The 18,587-nt window shown below is 39.2% G+C and overlaps 1 protein-coding gene across 11 annotated transcripts in view; it reads right to left on the bottom strand.

Annotated features, from left to right (window-relative positions):
• LOC102290327 (nesprin-2) overlaps positions 1 to 16,369 on the bottom strand; it is an 86,344-nt gene extending 69,975 nt beyond the window's left edge. For 4 of the 11 annotated variants that reach the window (XM_042224726.1, XM_042224733.1, XM_042224730.1 and 1 more), the window contains exons 1-32: positions 16,081 to 16,369; positions 15,899 to 15,978; positions 15,697 to 15,813; positions 12,802 to 12,863; positions 11,503 to 11,598; positions 11,307 to 11,384; positions 11,122 to 11,214; positions 10,753 to 10,949; positions 10,353 to 10,552; positions 9,995 to 10,095; positions 9,748 to 9,837; positions 9,437 to 9,550; positions 9,217 to 9,354; positions 8,594 to 8,758; positions 8,337 to 8,449; positions 8,022 to 8,190; positions 7,710 to 7,806; positions 7,406 to 7,599; positions 7,104 to 7,256; positions 6,841 to 6,978; positions 6,637 to 6,738; positions 6,312 to 6,479; positions 6,043 to 6,201; positions 5,237 to 5,959; positions 4,703 to 4,837; positions 4,082 to 4,231; positions 3,790 to 3,956; positions 2,815 to 3,151; positions 1,474 to 1,589; positions 1,178 to 1,298; positions 804 to 973; positions 69 to 219 (exon numbers count right to left, since the gene is read on the bottom strand). In XM_042224726.1, the coding sequence (XP_042080660.1) occupies positions 69 to 219; positions 804 to 973; positions 1,178 to 1,298; positions 1,474 to 1,589; positions 2,815 to 3,151; positions 3,790 to 3,956; positions 4,082 to 4,231; positions 4,703 to 4,837; positions 5,237 to 5,959; positions 6,043 to 6,201; positions 6,312 to 6,479; positions 6,637 to 6,738; positions 6,841 to 6,978; positions 7,104 to 7,256; positions 7,406 to 7,599; positions 7,710 to 7,806; positions 8,022 to 8,190; positions 8,337 to 8,449; positions 8,594 to 8,758; positions 9,217 to 9,354; positions 9,437 to 9,550; positions 9,748 to 9,837; positions 9,995 to 10,095; positions 10,353 to 10,552; positions 10,753 to 10,949; positions 11,122 to 11,214; positions 11,307 to 11,384; positions 11,503 to 11,598; positions 12,802 to 12,863; positions 15,697 to 15,772 (4,773 nt within the window). In that variant the 5' untranslated portion in view covers positions 15,773 to 15,813; positions 15,899 to 15,978; positions 16,081 to 16,369. Of the gene's footprint in view, positions 1 to 68; positions 220 to 803; positions 974 to 1,177; positions 1,299 to 1,473; positions 1,590 to 2,814; positions 3,152 to 3,789; positions 3,957 to 4,081; positions 4,232 to 4,702; positions 4,838 to 5,236; positions 5,960 to 6,042; positions 6,202 to 6,311; positions 6,480 to 6,636; positions 6,739 to 6,840; positions 6,979 to 7,103; positions 7,257 to 7,405; positions 7,600 to 7,709; positions 7,807 to 8,021; positions 8,191 to 8,336; positions 8,450 to 8,593; positions 8,759 to 9,216; positions 9,355 to 9,436; positions 9,551 to 9,747; positions 9,838 to 9,994; positions 10,096 to 10,352; positions 10,553 to 10,752; positions 10,950 to 11,121; positions 11,215 to 11,306; positions 11,385 to 11,502; positions 11,599 to 12,801; positions 12,864 to 13,281; positions 15,658 to 15,696; positions 15,814 to 15,898; positions 15,979 to 16,080 lie in introns of those variants that run through there. The other 7 variants (XM_042224735.1, XM_042224732.1, XM_042224729.1 and 4 more) reach the window with 6 other exon arrangements.
• Between the last annotated feature and the right edge of the window lie 2,218 nt (positions 16,370 to 18,587).

Raw genomic sequence — 18,587 nt, 5'->3', positions numbered from 1 at the left:
TCAAAATAATATTATACTCTTCATATCATAAGCGCTAATTGTTTGAACACATGGTTTTAAACCTATACCTTTAAATCATGTAATATTGTTGAATCAGCCAAAGTCAGAGAAGAGATATCCACAGGCTGTCCGGTGATCTGGTTCAGTTGTTGTGTGATCAGCGTCTTCTGGTCATCTGCAGACTTCATCAGGTCAGCAATGTTCTCCAGAGATGCCATTCTGACCCAAACACAAAGCAGAAGCAAAACTGAAAAATTTTGCCCTTTGTGAAATAGTCCAAGGAATTTGTGATAGTTGTGGTTGTAGTACTGGGTAGTATAGCCACTGTGTTTGCACTAACTTGCCATTAGGGCTACCTTAAGAACGTTGTGTCAAACATGCTTATACTGCTGTAAATCTGTTAGTATTTAACAGTCTTTCAACAAGAACGCTGTAAACACTGAACAAACTAAACTAAATGGAGCAACTTATCACTAACTGCATACTTCCACAGACAAACCATATGTCCCACAGACCATATGTCAGTTCATGCAGCCTAGTAGAGTGCATGCACTTATAAACACATGCATATAATATCTGTTTTCATGTAGTAGTCGCTTTATATCTCTTTAGCTTCAACATTAACACCCGATTTCTACATATGCTCTGTGTTGTTACTGTAAAATAAACTTAAAGTAAGTCTTTAAATGGGCAAGAAAGTAGCTACTTCAATTTAAAATTGTCTAATATTTGCAAGGAAAGCACTAACTGTATGAAACACAGATTAAAATTGCTAATTTTTTTATTTAAGAGGGTAGCTGCACCTGGTCTGTAGGCACACTTGTTGTTCTCTCCACTGCTGAGTCAGATGCCCCTGCTCTCGTTCCACTTCACTCCAACCCTCCTCCCTGGTCATCGGCTGGGCAAACTGGGAAAACTGGGCATACTGGAGCTCAACATCAAACCAAAGTGCTTCTGTCTCTTGTTTCAAGGTCTGTTGAGGTGAAACATGTTTATGAAACAATCACAGCAATAATATTTTAAGCCAAAAGTTAGAGCTTACAAACAAATTCATGCTTAACAATTGTAAAAACATTCTAGTATGTAGAAGACCACAGTTAAGACATAATAATGAACACATATGTAAGAGTAGGACTTTAAAATGAGAATTCTGGTAAAAGTAAGTGCTCAAACTTGCCTGTAGATGCTTCTTTTGGTTCTGCAGGGCAAGGATAGAGACTGGATCTGGGATAAATGACTCCAAAAGTAGCTTGTTCTCCTGAAGCTGAGATTTAAATGCTGAGCAGAGCTTTCTATAACTTGAGAGAGATTTACACATTGTTTCATTAATAAAAATTTCTGAGACTGACTGGGAAGCAAATATAATGCAAAATCAGTGACGTCTAGTAAATCTTACTAGCATATTAGTATTTTACAAGCTGTCAGTTCTAAAAACAACACCAATGTGTAATAAAGTGGGTTAGTGACGCATACCTCTCCTGCACTTCCTGTTCAGAGGGATGTTCTTTTTGAGATGGAACAGCTGGCTCTGGGATGATGGTCCACTGTGCTTCCTGCTTGGTCTCCACCGTGTTGCTCCTAACAACTGCCTGCGAGGTGAGAGAGTTGCATAGTAACAGTCCAGTAAAGAAAAGAGGAAAAGATGGAGCAGTGAGCCTATCCAATTACCAAGGATTAGCACTCTGCAGCCGGTGCTTTTCCTTGTCTAGCCAATAAAACTGCTGAATTGGTTTCTGGCTAGGAAGGTTTCTTTAAATGAACAAAGTAAATGACATTTAATAGAGTTATTAATGTTTTACCTCTGTAGTCTGCTGCATTTTTTATGAACTGTCAGATATTCAAATATTAATGTCTGCAAGCTCTTCCAGAATGAAACTGTTCATTTATAGTGCCTACTGTAATTTAGAGCAATTTTGTGACTGTAAAATATAAGTATGTAATCTAGGTTCATAGTCCTGGAGCTGGGATTGGTATACAATAGATTTTCTAATACAGTACTATTAGCTGCATAAACATTTTGTCACTATGAAATATAGCATTATATACAAAGATTCTCTTTCTTGGTGTTTTCAAATTATGAAAATCATGGAGAAAAGAATACACCAGCTGAGTCTGAGTCATGGTGGCACACTGCTAGCACTGTCCACATTCAAAAACACTGGACACCACATCACAGTTTCTTCTTAGTCAGAGTCTGGACAAAGCACAGAATGACTGAAATACCCATCCATCCTTTTTCTCTTGCTGTTCTGGATCATGTTCATGTACTATGGCTTTTTCTTTAATTCTTTGTATAACAGAGTCCCAAATTTGGGAGGTTTGTGGTTGTAAATCGTGTAGAATATTAGAATTAGTTATAAAATCGCAATTTAAAGCTAGCGGCTGATCAAATAAAAGGAGATAGTCATCATTTAAAATACAGTCTTGCTATTGCTATGACAAAAGATATCTGTACACAAAAAGTGGTCATAGATTTGCAGTGTTGTTTCATTCCTGCTGTCTAATCCATAGACCCACCACCAAGTCTGGCCAATTTTCACATCTTTCAGTTCAGATTCCACTCTGATTAGCATCCTAAACAAAACTTTTGAATAAATATTTTAATAACAAATCTAATTTGCTTGCAATTCAACATTTATCTTTGTGTTCCTAGATTTAATTTTTGAATTTAAATATCTTGACTTGATTGCATAAAAAAACAATAACTCCATATTACTAGTTTTATTCTCAGAGCTCACAAAGTACCAAAACATAGAATTGAGAAACTGAAGAAAAACAAAATTGAAGCAGATCAGTGATGTAATCTGAGCATACCTGTGCATGAGTTTGGATTTGCTGACTGCTCTCTGCGTAGTGCAGTAGACGGGCTTTCAGCAGCTGCTCTTTGGCTCGAAGTGAAGGCTTTGGATTTTGTTCTGACCTGCCGTCTCTGTTTTTTGTCAGGTGGACCTCACTCTCTGTTGGGACTTCCTGAACTTTCAGTTTGAGGATATCACCATGAGGCTGCACTGACACAACATGAGAAACGGGCGCGAGGTCTTCATGTGGGCTGTCATCGCTTTGTTTCTGTGGGAGATTGTTGCTCGGCTGTGTGTTGGCCGACACGTCAGTCGCGCTCAGTGGGGCGTCTCCCCCAGGCTGCCGTCCCCTGCTGAGATAAGAAATGTTTATCGGGGGGATGTCAGGGGCAGCCAGTTCGAACCGCTCATTCAAACAGACATCTGATTAAGATTAATAGACCGGAAGGATTACAGAGTGACAATTGTAAATAAGAAACGGTCTTCTTCAAGTAAAATCACTTTGAATTCAAGTCACAATTCTAATAACTTGAAAAATGATTTAAGGGTAAGTTCAAACGCAACAAGATTCTAATCAAGTTCTGTCTAATTTAGGCAAATAGAGTTTTCACAATCTAAATTAGACCTTCTTCCTGCAATTTTAACTTCCTTTTGAGTCTGAGCTTCCTTTGTGAAACCCAGAGGAATTTCATCAGTGTTGCCCGTGTCTAACTTTCAGCAAACTTACAAAGAAAACTACCAAGCCGATAGGCATGAACATTGTTGGAGAAATGGCGCCACTTTCTTTGAAACTGCAAAATAGGGCCTCGCCTTTGTAGTTTTCAAATCAAACAGAGCATCAAACTGAAAATTATTTCTAGATGTAGGAAATAAAAGTCTGACAATAATGATTAAAACAGTTTCCATTAAAGAAAAAGGCAAATCTAACAAAAGGTCACATTGAAGAACATTTCTGATTTCTGTTTCTTTCTTAACGTTAGCGTTTTCAGACCTGTTAGCTGGGACTGCAGCATCCCTGGGTTGTGTTTCCTCTACTTCATCTGACTCGCTCAGCTGGTCTGTAGCGAGGCAGGAGGATTTCTTTGGCGTCAGTGTTTCGCACAGCTCTCTGAGGGATTCAACACGTTCCTCAATAGATGCGGCTCCCTCAGTGACAGCCTGGGAGAAATATGAGCTCCTGAGAAGCTGAAGGCAAATCTTTCTTTCTACAGTAATTTGACCATCTGCCAGGCAGATACAAACACAGCACAGTCCCATGTTAATACTATGTTAGAGACAAGTACCTGCTGCTGCTGCAAAGAATCATCGTCAGTCTGGTCAGTGTGGACAGTGTTAGTATGCGTTTCACACTGCACGACAGAAAATGACTGCTTCCCTTTTCTGATCTTTGACCACAAGCTCGGAATAAAAGCAGCCATTTCTCTGCGTGCATCCTGTGCATGACAAAAGCAAGCAGAAAAAATTTTAACCAAAGTTTTTAGGAAAAAAATAGAATATATCAAGTTTATCAGATTAATTTGTGAAGACGCTCACACACAAAAAGATTCTTGAAAAGTCCAAAACAAATCCTGTATGACTGGATCGTATTTGACCTATTATTATGTGTTATTTTCCAGTATATAAAAACATTCCCTGTTTTATGCCTATGACCAAAAAGCAAAGCAAAAGAATATCACAGAATGACTTCATTATAACTGAGATGTAGTCTGTTTCTTTTAACACTAGAATAAATATAATCCCCTTTTAGGTAGTGATACTGATTATAATGCAAAGTAAGAAAGATCGACATGTGCTTGTGAATGATTTAGGTATTTGGTTCAGGTCTTTACATTAGATTTAACTCTGAATAAAAATGACTGGATCAGTCAGTCAATTACAGACTATGTGTGCAGTTCCTGTCATACCTCCCACTGATTTCTCACTGAGTCAGAGAGGAGCATCAAGTCCTGGAGCTGGGATCCAGAGCAGAAAGCCCCAAAACCTTCCACTGCACAAAGGAACTCTTCGAGCATGGCAGGCTGCAGAATTTTTAAAGCTTTCTGCACAGAAAGACATATAGCTGTAAAGAGATGCACAAACGATACTGGTAGCAACACAAATCAAAATACCAGAGACCTTGAAAGAAAGTGTTTGAATTATGAATATTCAGGCACGTTTCAAGGCCTTGGTGTTTCAGCACTGAAAGCATCTAAATTATATTAAAGCCTCTGTTTTAAACATTTAATAAGCAACAATTGGGTGGATGTCTGCCTTTAAACTCACCTTGAAATGTTGTCAAAGTAATAAATCGAGAAAATAATAAGCAAATCAGCTGTGTGATCACTAGTAATTCAATTACATTTGTTGATTTGAGTCAAAAAACTGAAGTGACAGTTGAAAACAACTGTTAAAGATAGTGACGGCCTTCTTAATTTGTTCTGTGAGGTTTGGTAGCGTACCTGTTTCTTCTTGGCTTCCGACTCTGAAATCTCTTTGCCACCAAATAACTTCATCGCTTGCTGGATGCGTCCCTGCAGACGAAACCGGGCCTTCTCCAGCCTGCTTCTCGCCATTGACTGGGCTCTTGAATGGACTTCCCTGTGGACCATAACTGGTGGTTGTGGAGGTTTACTGCTCTGTATAGAGCTCGGTCCTGTGTTCTTGTGCTTGGTTTGAAATTGGCAAGGTAAACTTCCTCCATATTTAGGGGGAACTGGACTCTCTGAAAACTTTCCCTTAATAGGAGTTTGAGTCGTAGCAGGTAGCGGCTGATCATTTTCACTGAAACTTGAAGCTAGGGGATGTGATTTAGAAAATGACTGTGGCTGGATCAAAAGCTCAGATTCAGCTTCTTTTGCAGATTGAAGAAAATGAGATTGAATAGAAGTTACAGGTGGGTAACTGGTGACTATTTTGGGTGTAATAATATCTTTTTCATCATGTAATTTTCCCTGGAGATCTCTTGTCCTTTGTTGAGGAGTGGAAGCTGAAAGCTGATTTGAGTGCTGAGATTGGAGCATGATGTTCCCAATGTTCTCTACATGTTTGCTTCTGGCCACAACTAATAACCCAATCTCAGGCTGTTTCTTTGTCTGAAAGATTGTTTCAACGGCTGGTTGATTCTTAGGAAATTCACCAACTTCCTGCTTATACCCAAGAGAACTAAACATCCCCAGAATGTCCTAAAAATGCAAAGCATACAAATGAATAAGAGGGACTATTATGGGACTGAAAAAAAGTTATTACATCTATTGTTTTACTTTACCTGGCAGTAGGAGACTGCTTCTGTGACCCTGTCCTTCAGGCTAGAGGTGCTGAGGTGCTGCAGAGGAGAGGTTTTCTGTAGTATTCCAACAAGGCCCTGAAGATCCTGTTCCTCAGTTTTAACCTGGTTTGCCAGCTGGAAGCCTCGAGAGATTAGCCCCTGGAAGTGTTAAAGTGTGTATTGAATTTAACAGCTTCATATATGCTTTATATTTTCCCTCTCTAACAAAACGCCTAATTAGAAACAACATGAAGCTTTGGTTTGCTGACTTTTGCTGTAGGCTTCATTGTAGGGTGTCCTCTGTGACTTTTTTCCTTTAGGTGATTGTAACAGTCCATCGCATCAGTGCTCCAACGATCCAGCTCAGCCAGACCACCTTCCAGCCTGGATGCAGCCTGCTGCAGCTCCCCACAGGCCCCCTCTGCTTCAACAAGCATCTACAGTACAAATAAACAGTCAGACTGTTCTTTGTTTGCTATAATTCAACATAGGAGAACTGGACTCTAGTAAATTTGCACAATGTTTGCCTGTGCGCTGATTTAATATTCTAGGAATATTAAAGAGAATTTCCCTGCATCTCAGTGAGCATCCTACCTGTGGGAGAGTTTTCTGGATCTTTTCAAAGTAGCTTGTTTGAAAGTCGGGAGAAGAGCTAAGAGATGACACGTTCACTTCTGCCATCTTTTTACTCAGTAACTGAAATATTATAAAGTATGAGACAGTAGCTCAAATAACAAAAAGATTTGTTTGTTCATTTATTATTTACTGATCAATTCAGCCTTTTGAAATTTTACTAACCTGTAATTTCTGTCTGATAGCCTTTAGTGGCACTGAGGCCACCTCAAGTGGCTGTCTGAGGAGCAAGCTGGCCTCCTGGGTCATTGAATGCACCATTTGAAGACATGATGCACCACTACAGGGCTCTGATGATACCTCCTAAAAGACAAAATCTTTATGTCTAACACGCTCCTTTATTTTTAATGTCTCCTTATGTCAAATACAAAATAACAAACAGAACTAGACCTGCATAAAAGACATATTGTTAATAGATGAATACTTACAAACATAGCCTTCTTCATGTATTCAGCCCACTGAATGTTGACTTTGCTCAACTGTTCGACCAGACTGAGACTGATTGACGTTTCCGTCACTTCTATGAGATAGTTCCCTGCCTCATTTAATTGAGCTTGACGTGAAGTCCACTCACTAATATCCTACAGTATCCAAGTATTTTAAAAAGCAAAGAAAAACCAGCAACAATGAGGATATTTTGAAATCATTTTTTTAAATGATGATGATAGGCGGAGAAAGGAGATTTTTAAGTTACACAACAGTTACTACAGGACAAACAGGGTAAAGTTACCTGTTCAGCTGGGGACTGAATTCGTTTCTCCTGCGCCAGCCACGCCTGTAGAGAAGCAAGGTTTTTGTTGTACGTCTCCCATGCACACAAAACTCTCTCCATGGTACCCCTAGTAGCAGTCACAGCCTGTTTGACCATTTCAACTTCACTCTCTGCTTCCTTCACCTGACGAGTAACAAGCTGGAAATTTTCGCCTAGGGTGTGAAAAGTGTGTGAAAGTCAAATCTCGTCTTAAAAAAAACCTAATTACTTGATTACATTTCTATTGAGTTCATGACAATATGATTTTATGTTTACTCCATACTTAGCGCTGCTTTGCTGGTATAAACATTCGCCTTCTCCTTCAGGGTGTGCAGAGCGCTTGTCAGAGTGAAAAGCAGGTCTTGATGCTCAATTGTTTCCTAGAAAACAAAACACAGAAAATAATAATTTTTTGTTTCCTTTTTGTCTTTCAGGAAGAATTTGATCCCAAATGACTCACTGGATATATCCTATTTAAATTGTAAGGGCCTGGCCTTGAAGTAACATGTAATAGAATATATGCCATTCACTGTTAGTCATCATTGGAATTAGTAATAGAAGCTTTTACATATTACTCTCTCAGATATACACTCACATGCCAGTCCTGCAGAAGAACATGTGTGGTCTCCTGAGACCTGTAGGGTGTTTTCCAGGACTGGACCTTGGCACCGATCTGGCTCAGGAGGTCCAGGATGGTGTGACGGGACTCATGGTATTCCAACTTGATCCCTCGATACTTGGTTGAGACCCGAATGCTGGTTAAACTGTTTGAAAATTAAGATGCAAACAAACTGCTTTTTTCTTTTCAAACACAAGACTTGGAGATTTGTGCCTTTAAACCTGCATATAGTGATAAAAAAAATCATAATACATTCACTAATTATAGGATTTTAACAATTGGGTCACATACCGTTTTCTTATCTCATCAAACTTTTCAAGGGGGACCATTATGTTCCCCGAGTCGTCCATGTTGTGATAAGTCTCAAGAATATTGACATAATGGCCCATTTCTTTATTTATATTCTGAAAAGTGAAAAAACACAGTAAACAAGATTTTTAAGCTTTAATCTGAATAATGTTGCTCTTCAGAGTTTCAGGACACTGTTATCAAGTTTTGTCACAAGATCACATTTTCTTTCTTTGTATGTAGCTTCAACACAAATGAACCTTTAGGCTATCCTGCTGAGCTCTTGCTTCTTTAGCGGCATCTGAATGGTCTTTCACTTTCCCTGCGTCTTCTGCAAGCCCTGCCTCTGCACGCTGCAGCCATGCAACAACAGAGTCCAGAGGAGGAGGAAGACTCAGGTCCAAGTCTGCTTTACACCTCTGCAGCTGCAGAACGACACACATATACAAACAACTTGATATGAGCAATCTGCTTCACTAAAACGAGCAGTTTTCTATACTGACGACTTTCCGTAAATATTAAAATAATGTGGCGTTATTGTTACGTGACTCTTCACTGTTCCTGTTAATGCTACAGTGTAAAATCACTGACAGTTGTTGTTTGATGGAAAGAGATGTTATACCATGAGTGAGTTCATGTGCGGGGTTATTGACCCCGTGAAGCACAATGCAGTACAGCAAAACTGTTCAATAAAAAGCCCCTTTCTGCTTGGGGTAGAACAGCAGGCTCAACCTCTGTTGTAAAGATTCCTCAGCTCACCACAATATTTTAAAATAATGTCCCCACAAATGTCCCCAACAGCTTAACAAAAAAATACCAAGGTTAAAAACTAAAACCCTGAATGTAAGCTTGCTTCTTATTATGCAAAAATACATTTCCTGACCTCTTCCTCCAGTTGATCCCACGCTGTCCTGAGAAAACAATGCTGCTGACTCAGCTCAGGGCGGCGTCTTAGGGCAGCCAGGAGGGTCATCACTGGTCTCCGTTGCTCAGTGAAGGAGCCAGCGAGGCTCTGAAGCACCTGATAAATCAAACATGATAACTCTTTAACCTTACAACCTACAAACGCTGAACATGTAATTTAATCCTTAATACTGCATTACCTGATATTTTTCAGCATAACTTGAGTTCTCTGCAGCCTTCCATGAATCTGACAGTTCCTGATAGGCTTGTTCCAGCCAGCATGTCACTTGCTGTGCTCGTTCACTTGGAGAAACCTAAATTTTCATAACCAAAGCTGTCAGTAACGACCATTGCAGTGTTAGAATAAGTTGTCAGGGCCACGCGATCAAGCAGTTCATGCCATTACACGAGAGTTAGACAGTTATGAACATTAATAAGTACCATTATTTAATAGAGAAAAGAAAGACTTCCGTAACAAAAGTGACAGAGTGTTAAAGGATTCATTGTGTACCTCGTGTACTGGTGAGACAGCAATTGCTGGAGTAAAGTGTGCAGGCAGAGTCTCAGGTGAGCAAAAGGAGTGCTGGGCCAAAGGAAACAGCTATAGCACCACCACCAGATCAAACCATGAAAAACAGTATTGAAAGGAGGAGGACAGAAAGATGGTTGACCACCCTTAAATTCATGAAGGTTCTTGTAGAAGACCAAAAGACAGCAGGATGTGCTGAAAAAATGAGAAATGTGATCTCATCGCTAACCTGGAGGTGGTCATCAGGTGCTGGCATGTCGCTGGAGTATTGCAGAAATTGGGCCACATAGGTCATGATAGACTTTTCATCAGGACTGCTAACATCAACATCTGAGGTGAAAGGCAATGAGAACAATTTGATTCAAAATTCTCCCATTAGTTTGCTTTTGTTTTCTTTTTTGTATAATACTCAAGTTTTCAAGTTTGCCTATTAGAGAATCAAAGCTTAGTTTGGGGGGGGGGGTTGTTGTTTTTTTTTTAAATCAATCTAAACCTTTTGGAGTCATTCCTGAGAAAAGGTCATCATATTATCCAGAATTACAACAAATATCACTGTGAAATGCCCCCTAACATTTTATCAGACTCACCCTGAGGTTCCAGCAGGCGGGGTATATGCAGCTCTTGCTCAGCAAGGCGAAATGCTTCTTCCAGGTTCTCCTGGTTGCTTCTGGATTGGACCAGTGAGAGATCAACCAACTGAGGCCTGAGAGAAGACAGGATGGCCAGGAAGACCTCTCCACTTCTCCAGCTTGACTTAAAGTCCTTCACATTAACAGAGCAATGAACTCTAGAAAGAGGAAGACAAGGTCCACAACCTTTAGATGACTAACGCATTGATCACTTAGATGGATCACATTGAGAAGATTAAAAAATGACAAAAAAGAATATTATTAATCATTAAAAACTCAAGATACCAGTGTAAAAAAATGGTTACAGCATAAACATTGTAAATATTAAAATGTATACAATATAAAGAAAAACCCTCACTTTTTGCATTGGTCCCTGACCCACATGAGCAGGGCCTTCTTGGCAGATACACGGAAACGTCTGTGGAGCGGTGATGTCCGACCTGCGGGGACTGGACTAGCTGGAACAGGGCTGCCGGACCAGGAGTCCAGGCTGGAGAGAGAGTCGAGGGAGGAATGACGCGAGCTGAAGGAGAGCGCACTGGCCAGCTCCTCAATCTAAAACAAACAGAGATGGTAAACATATTGTGCATTAACTGATCAATACCTTCATAAAGTTAAACTTAGAATCAGTGCAAGGATTTTTAAACAACTGTGATAAATCTTAACATGTTTTGTTAAGATGTCCTGCCATTAGTATCTGAGTAATGCTTCATTCCACTGTACTCACGTGACAGTGGAGTATGACGGTCCATACGAGGCCTAGGATGATGGACGGCCGCCCATCTATGATATCTGGGATGTTAATGTTCACCAGTTTGACCTGAAGCACACCGAACAACAGCGGCAAAAGCATTAAACACACTACAGACACACATATATTATATTGTAATGTTTTTCAGTGTGCAAACGTACATTTTTTTTCTTGAGAAATTTTAATGCCGTCTCAATATTGGCCCTCTGCTGGAAAACCCCACGACCTTTTTGTCTTTTCTATAATGACAGTGGCAGACAATTCTCAATATCAGTTATGCCATTTTATCTTCCCAGTAGTTGTCTTCACATAAGGAGAAAATTAGAATTTATTCATTTCACTGATGTTAAAACTCACCATCATCTGGCCACTCATCACCTCCAGCAGGTCGAGCAGCTTTGACCCATCTCTGAGATCACAAAATAGGTCTGACACAAATGAGGGCGGGCTTCCCTGTAGCAATGCACAAAATATAGTTTTACTGATTTTATCTGCACAATGTAGCAAAGTAAACAAGCAGGTGTGTTTGTATAAAAGCTATTTCCTGTTTTTAGAACCACAGAAATACGCAGTGAGTTTAAGCTGACAATGACACCTAAAATTGAATTACGTATATTATTTTATATAATTTTGCAATTATAATAAAATCTTTGATCTAAACAACTCTTGGTCACACTGGGTGTTAAACTGAATGATAATTATAGAAAAGAGAATTTTTTTAGTGCTTCCATGTGTCAAAGAAGCTGATGAAAATATAATTTCTGACCTTAACTGACATCAAGTGCAGCAGGAAGCACAAAGGTTAATAGAAGTTGTCTTCTTCATTGGGCAAAGTCCAAAGTGTGTATGCCACTTTTTATTGCACAGTAACTTGAAAATTTACATGCTACACACAAAATATACAGCACGAGCCAAGCTGATCCACATTTTAATGTTTTGAAGCTGCAATGCGTTTATATAAAAGCATTTTCTTGTTCACAGTGGCAAACACCGACCTCTACGTATAAAGGAAGTACCTCGGGTTTGCTAGTTTTGATTTCGGCTTGGAGCACAGTCATGTGGACATGAGCTGCCTCGGTTCATGTTACATGTTGTTCAGCTCTACTGAGTACTATTTATACCCCAGACTGGTGTCACCAGCTCAAGGTCTCTTTCCCATGAGATCCATGAGTTGCTTCCCTGCTCTCACCAGTGAGTCAGCATGTTACGCTCTCCAGCTAACATGCAGCTAACCTTTCAACCACAGCATGAAGTCATGTTAATCTGTATTGCTGATAAAGCATCTGCAACATTTACTTTTTGACTGTTTATGTCGCATAAAAAAGTGCATTGAGGACAAGCAATGCAATTTGCTGTTTTCTTTGTACATGTATTATGCAGATGGCATGCCTAGAAGTATATATACCATTTTCACCAATTTCCTAACTACTATAGTCTTTAAACATCCATATTCCCAACCAAACTGTTAATAAAGCACCAGGAATTACTTTAAAAGCAAGGATTTGTCAGTTATTTGGCACTACCTCAAGCATAAAATATCTCAAATTTGAATTTACAGCTGCATAGTCTGCCTGCAGTTTGCCATTCCCTTTGCCAAACAAATCAATATAGTTAAATTCATTGTGCAGCTTACACAGATATAACACCTTAACATACCTTAGCAAGTTGAGCATTTATCCAGTTGGTGAATGTCCTTTTCTGAATCTGTTCATGCTCCACTGTTAGGGAAATATAGATAGAAATTGTTGATAGAATGTATAGATTTCTTTGATTAGAACAATACTTAAGTATTAGACACTAAAAAGAGATACTGTTATGCTAAAGAGAAATGAAAATACAGTCAAGCTGGCTGATTTATGCAAAAGCTTCACTCAAACGCAGCAAAAGCCTTAAAAGAGTCTAGTTCTGTTCTTGTCTCTAGGTCTGTGTGAGCCATCAGTTTTAACACATAATGCACTAAATGCACAATATCAACAAATACATTATGGCGTATTCCCCAAAGCACCATTATTATTATTCCTTTACTGTCCATATCAGGATCATGCTGATGTAACGTCCATAACAAAGCTGTAGTTTATAACTGCAAAGGGACCTTTGTTGTGAGTTATAATCACGAGGAGGTCATAAACTACTCACCGACATCAGAAAAAGAGAAACATTTTTGACCCTCCATTCTTATAATGAATAATTAACAAACCCATGAATAATGATTTTAGGTGTCCACAACATAAAGCTTCTGTCTTGGCCACCGGATAATCCTGGTGTCAAAAGCTTCTTCTTTAAGCTAAAGACATGCTAAATGCTAGGATCTCCCTAACAGATGGGACAGCTTCCAAGACAGTCACAGTCATAGATACTGGGGCATGCGCACACACACACGCAGAGCAAATATACACACAGGCACATTCACAGTAACAACAAATGCCCAGACTGACACATGTACGCACACACAGAGTGAGATATTTTGGATCAAATGATGCTTGATGCGCACAAGAACACATCCTAAACTCCCACTACCAAACCTTTGCACTTTTTACTGTAAATAACATCAGACTGCTTTCCTACAGTAATCAGAAAATGAAGAAAAGCATGAAATTATCAGGGAGTAGTTGCCTGTTTCCATCTCAAGTCTAACCACAATAAGTTACATAACAGTCAACGAGACCCGAAAGCAAGCTGTTGACAGTAGCCTTAAGGAAATATAATATATTGATATTTTGTCTGACAGAAACAAAAAAGCCCACAGACACTTGTTTTGGACTCGTTTCCTGGTATCAATTTTGACCAAGAATCTGAGCAACTAATGCTTCTGTTTGTTTAAGAGCTTGCCACTCCCGAGCATTTGAAACACTGAACTCCACCCACCTCACCTGGCATTGGCGGCATAAAGGCGTCACCACATTAACGCCTGAAGCCCTCATTGGATTTTTTTCCTTTTTTAAATCCCTGGATTTAGTTGGTTACAGCTCTGGAACTCTAAGGCCTAAATGAACCACCTTGGACTCTACAGAAAGCGAAACTTGCGAGAATTTTAAAATACAGTAATTCCCCTGTATGTAATTTTCTTATCACAAGACAACAGTGAGGTTTTCACTTTCACCAAATCAAAACTTCCTGTTCTCAGTTCATTTTTGAGTAGGCATTAGCTAAATATGCTTTTCCAGGTCAAATCACAGTGATTGAGGCAAATGTTTACGAGTGATCACAAAACAGGCATGACTAAAATTTGTTTCAGTTATTACTTTTCTTAGTTGTTTGACCTTTACTCTGCAGAAAGACATATGTTTGGTACTAGAATGCATCTTTCATATTTTTAATCAGCCTGAGTCTGAGTTTAAGGCGTGGGCATATGAGCAGCACTGATTACATCACAACTAATTTGGTATAATATGCGGTTTACACATGTAGAAACTTGAGGTTTCCATTGCACATACATAGGAAATGGGAGAAATCTTGTATCCAGTAGTTAAACTTCGAATCTGAAAACAATACTTGCTTATTTATAGATGTTTTGAACAGATTAATGAATGGAGTCATATTAGTTTTTTCTTCAACTGAGACACAATTACAAAGACTAAGCGATCCTGACGTAGACCCTGATGAAGAGTCTTGTTTTTCAATTGTTGCCAGTCTACTCATAGAATAACTTTAACTACAATTTTACTTGAAAACAGAACTGTTTTCTGCAGTTATACCCCTTGTAGGATCAGCTATCAAGGCCATGCAACCTTTGGTAAATGATGTGTAAGATTTTGGTGATATTTTTAGTATCAATGATGAGTGACTCTATGATGTACTATTTGCCATGATGCTCACACACTGCTTATATGCGTGTTTTGGTACATAGCTGATATCAAATATTCCTAGATGCAAATAAATGGAGACAAAACAGATTTTAAAAAAAGCATAGTGTTTCTTCCTTTTTAAAATGGGCGTGAGTCACATACACGTAATTTATTTGGGAAATTAAAACAGAGTCAATAATAATTGGAGTTCTCTTGATAAAAGGTGAAGTTTAATGCAGACTTGATGGTGTGAATCAAATGAAGCCGAGCAGAGAGATTGCTTTTATTGAAAGGTTATTTGTCATGAATCTTCAAAGTAAAAGACTAAGACGCAAAAAAGTCCCAAACCCTCCTTTTAACTGCACATTATCTTCTGAACTGGGGTAGTGAAAGTGCTGTGGTCTGCGTGTGTTTTATTATACAGCTTTAAAAAAAAAATACACCCACACTAGAAAAACGTAAGCACAACATTAAACACTTTCTAAGCACGATTCAGTCTTCGGGCTGGAGTTGTGCTTTTCACACTTTCACTTTCATTACACTTCCAGTTCTGTAGTTTAGAACTGGAATGCTAACTTCACAAGTAACTGTGATGGAAAATAAAGTGAAGCAGAATTTTTTTATCTATGCAATTTTGTAATGTTTCTCCAAAATGATTGGTCTTTAATGAGTAGCTGATCTCAGAGAGTTGCTCACCACCACAGTGACTCCCTGCGACAGCACATCACATGTCACAACATCTATGTAAGTGCAAAAATAGCCTGACCTTGGAGAAGCATGTGCACATTGTCGATGTCCAGTGGAATCCCTCCATCGCCTTCTTCTGCTTCACCTGAAGCCATGCAGTCTCCACAGCAGAGCCCAGAATTGACTTCAGGAAAGTCTAGGAGAAAAATATTAGTAAATCATCTGCTCGGGGGGAAGACCGCAACACTGAGGTTTTTCTTCTAAAATATTTTTCTACTCACTGGTTAGTCATGTTAGGAACACACCTATCCACACCCTTGCTTTTCTGCAGGCAGACAGGCTCAGGCACACACTCTCTGAGCTGAAAAAAGTAAAAACTCTGGCGTCCATAATGAGCTACCAACACACTGCCATAGTGTAGACATACAAAAATAGATGACCTGGTCACAAATCTTTAACATACCTGTAAGCAGGGCTGTAGTCACTGCAGACAGCTACTGCAGGGCATGGCAGTGAAGAACCCAGATGAGAGTTAAGAGTGTACAATAAATCTCCTCAGCTGTGTCCTTTGAATATGGCAAAACAGTGTTGAGTGTCCTCAAATAGGATATGGCCTTTAGTGCTCATAAATGAAACAAGGTGCTTTGCTTGTTGGTGGGAGAGAACAGCAAAGAGTGGAAAGTCCCGCCCTGTCTGGCTGTATAAGCAAATCATTTACGCAGACTCTCAGACAAACCCAGCAGCCTTTGGCTACAAAACAATCAAACACTGTAAAATCGTAAGGTGAGCTTCTTTAGTGTTCAGCTCTATTTATTAAAGCAAATAATTGTATTTCAGGAATCAAAAGTGCTTCTACTTAAATATTTTTTATAGGAATCACTAGGAAAGTAGTGTCATTCCAACAGTGAGCAGTGAATAATCTTTCTCATCAGGTTTCATATTGAGTGTAAAACACATGGATGACCGGGAGAAGCACAGTTACAAAATTTCTGACCTGAAAAGAATAATCACCATATCGTGAGCTAAAATGTCTCATTGCTTGTTATTTACTTGTCTCACCTAAAGAGAAGGTAGGAGCTTTAAACGGGAGAACATGAAACACAATGCCATTTTTACCCTTGAGAGAGGTGCCAGTGTTTTATTTGTTATTTCACTATGGTGAGCAGTGGAAAGTCTTTGTGCCCCGGCAGCTGCACCCTTACCTCAAATTCCCACCTGTTATGGCTGTGGCAGAAAAAGGTAATGTTTGAAAGCGGAGCAGGCTTTAAGGTTTATCTGCTATTCTTTAGCTAAACGCAGACAAGGTACACTTTGAGAGTTAAAATTTAAAGTTAGGAAGTTAGTCTTCCAGCTCAGTACGCTGACTTTTAACACTTATAAGTTGCTGTCTACTTAAACGCATGGGTTGTCAAGAACTCAAACGCAAAGAAACCGGGCCAACTGTTAACATTTGATCTTATCTTAAAACATACTTCTGGCTTACCAAGCAATAATCAACTGATTATGAATATTCAATTCAGTTCAATTCCATTCTGTTTTATTTAGACAGCACCAAATCACAACAATAGTCGCCTCAAGGCACTTTATAATGTAAGGTAGACCCTACAATAATACATACAGAGAAACACCCAACAATCATATGATCCCCTATGAGCAAGTACTTTGGCGACAGTGGGAAGGAAAAACTCCCTTTTAACAGGAAGAAACCTGTGGCAGAACCAGGCTCGGGGAGGGGCAGCCATCTGCTGCGACCAGTTGGGCTGAGAGAAGGAAGACAGGATAAAAGGCGTGCTGTGGAAGAAAGCTAGAGATTAATAACAAGTATGATTCAGTGCAGAGAGGTCTAATTACACATAGTGAGTGAGAAAGGTGACTGAAGAGGAAATAGTGAATGCAAGAAATAGTCAATATGAGGCTAGGCTTGCAATTGCAATGCAAAAAGTACACTTTGCAGACCATACCACTTATTTTAAATATTTAGTTACACATTACTGCAGACCTTAAAAAGATAAATCTACTAGAAAAAATATACAATAACATCTAGAAAAAATATACAATAACATATAGATAAACTATTACTATAGATACTGTATAACTAGATATATATATATTATAGATCTTTTACACGTCACAGTCTACCTGAGTATCAATGCTGACCATGTCCACCCCTTTATGATCAGTGTACCCATGGCTGCTTTCAGCAGGAAAATGCACCGTGTCACAAAGCTTAGTTTGTCTCAAACCGGTCCCTCCATTCGGTGGCACTACGGAGCAAAAACGTACCGGAAGTACTACGCTGTTGAAAGTAGAAGAAGCTTTCCCCCACGACTTTGACGTTTAGCAGCAGCGCTGTCTTGACCTTCCTTCTGCAGCGTGACAAACTAAAATGTAAGGGTGGATTTCATTTTTATTTAGTAAGGTTACTTTAACGATAACATAACAACACTCAGTGCATCACGATAGGTATTTAAAATAAAGCTGGATGACTAACTGTGGACATATATGCTGCCTTTCCAGGTGTTTCTTGCTAGCTAGCGTCTTGCTAAGGCTAGTTGGCGTTCTTCGTAGTTCTACAGAAAAGATGCTAATCTGTCCGTCACGGGGCGTTTTATTGAATGAAATAGTTAGCTTCTCGCGCTAAACTGTTATTTATTTACGTGTAAACTTTCTCTTTTTTTCTCGTATTAGCGACATGTATGTATTTATTGTTACACGGAACGGGTAACTAAAAGCTTGCTAGCAGGCAGGTCGGTATCAGCAGGGACATTAACCCAACAAGTCAGTTAATCAGTAGTATTATAAAGTTTAGAAAAATGTTTCTTTAACGCATCTTTTCTTTGGTGGCCATAGTCATCAGATAGACCTCCGTGTTGAGGGTTAAGGTGTCACTCTGTGCGAATTAATTTCTGATTAAATGGCTTCTGAGAGTTAGCTATAGTCGAAATTGGTGCTGACTGAATGTTAGTTTAG

This window comes from Haplochromis burtoni, unplaced genomic scaffold (assembly GCF_018398535.1).
Source record: "Haplochromis burtoni strain Fernald_Lab_line unplaced genomic scaffold, NCSU_Asbu1 Contig_147, whole genome shotgun sequence".
Classification (NCBI taxonomy): Eukaryota; Metazoa; Chordata; class Actinopteri; order Cichliformes; family Cichlidae; genus Haplochromis; species Haplochromis burtoni.
Note: the sequence above shows the minus strand (reverse complement) of the source record. Positions and strands in the feature narration are given on the sequence as shown.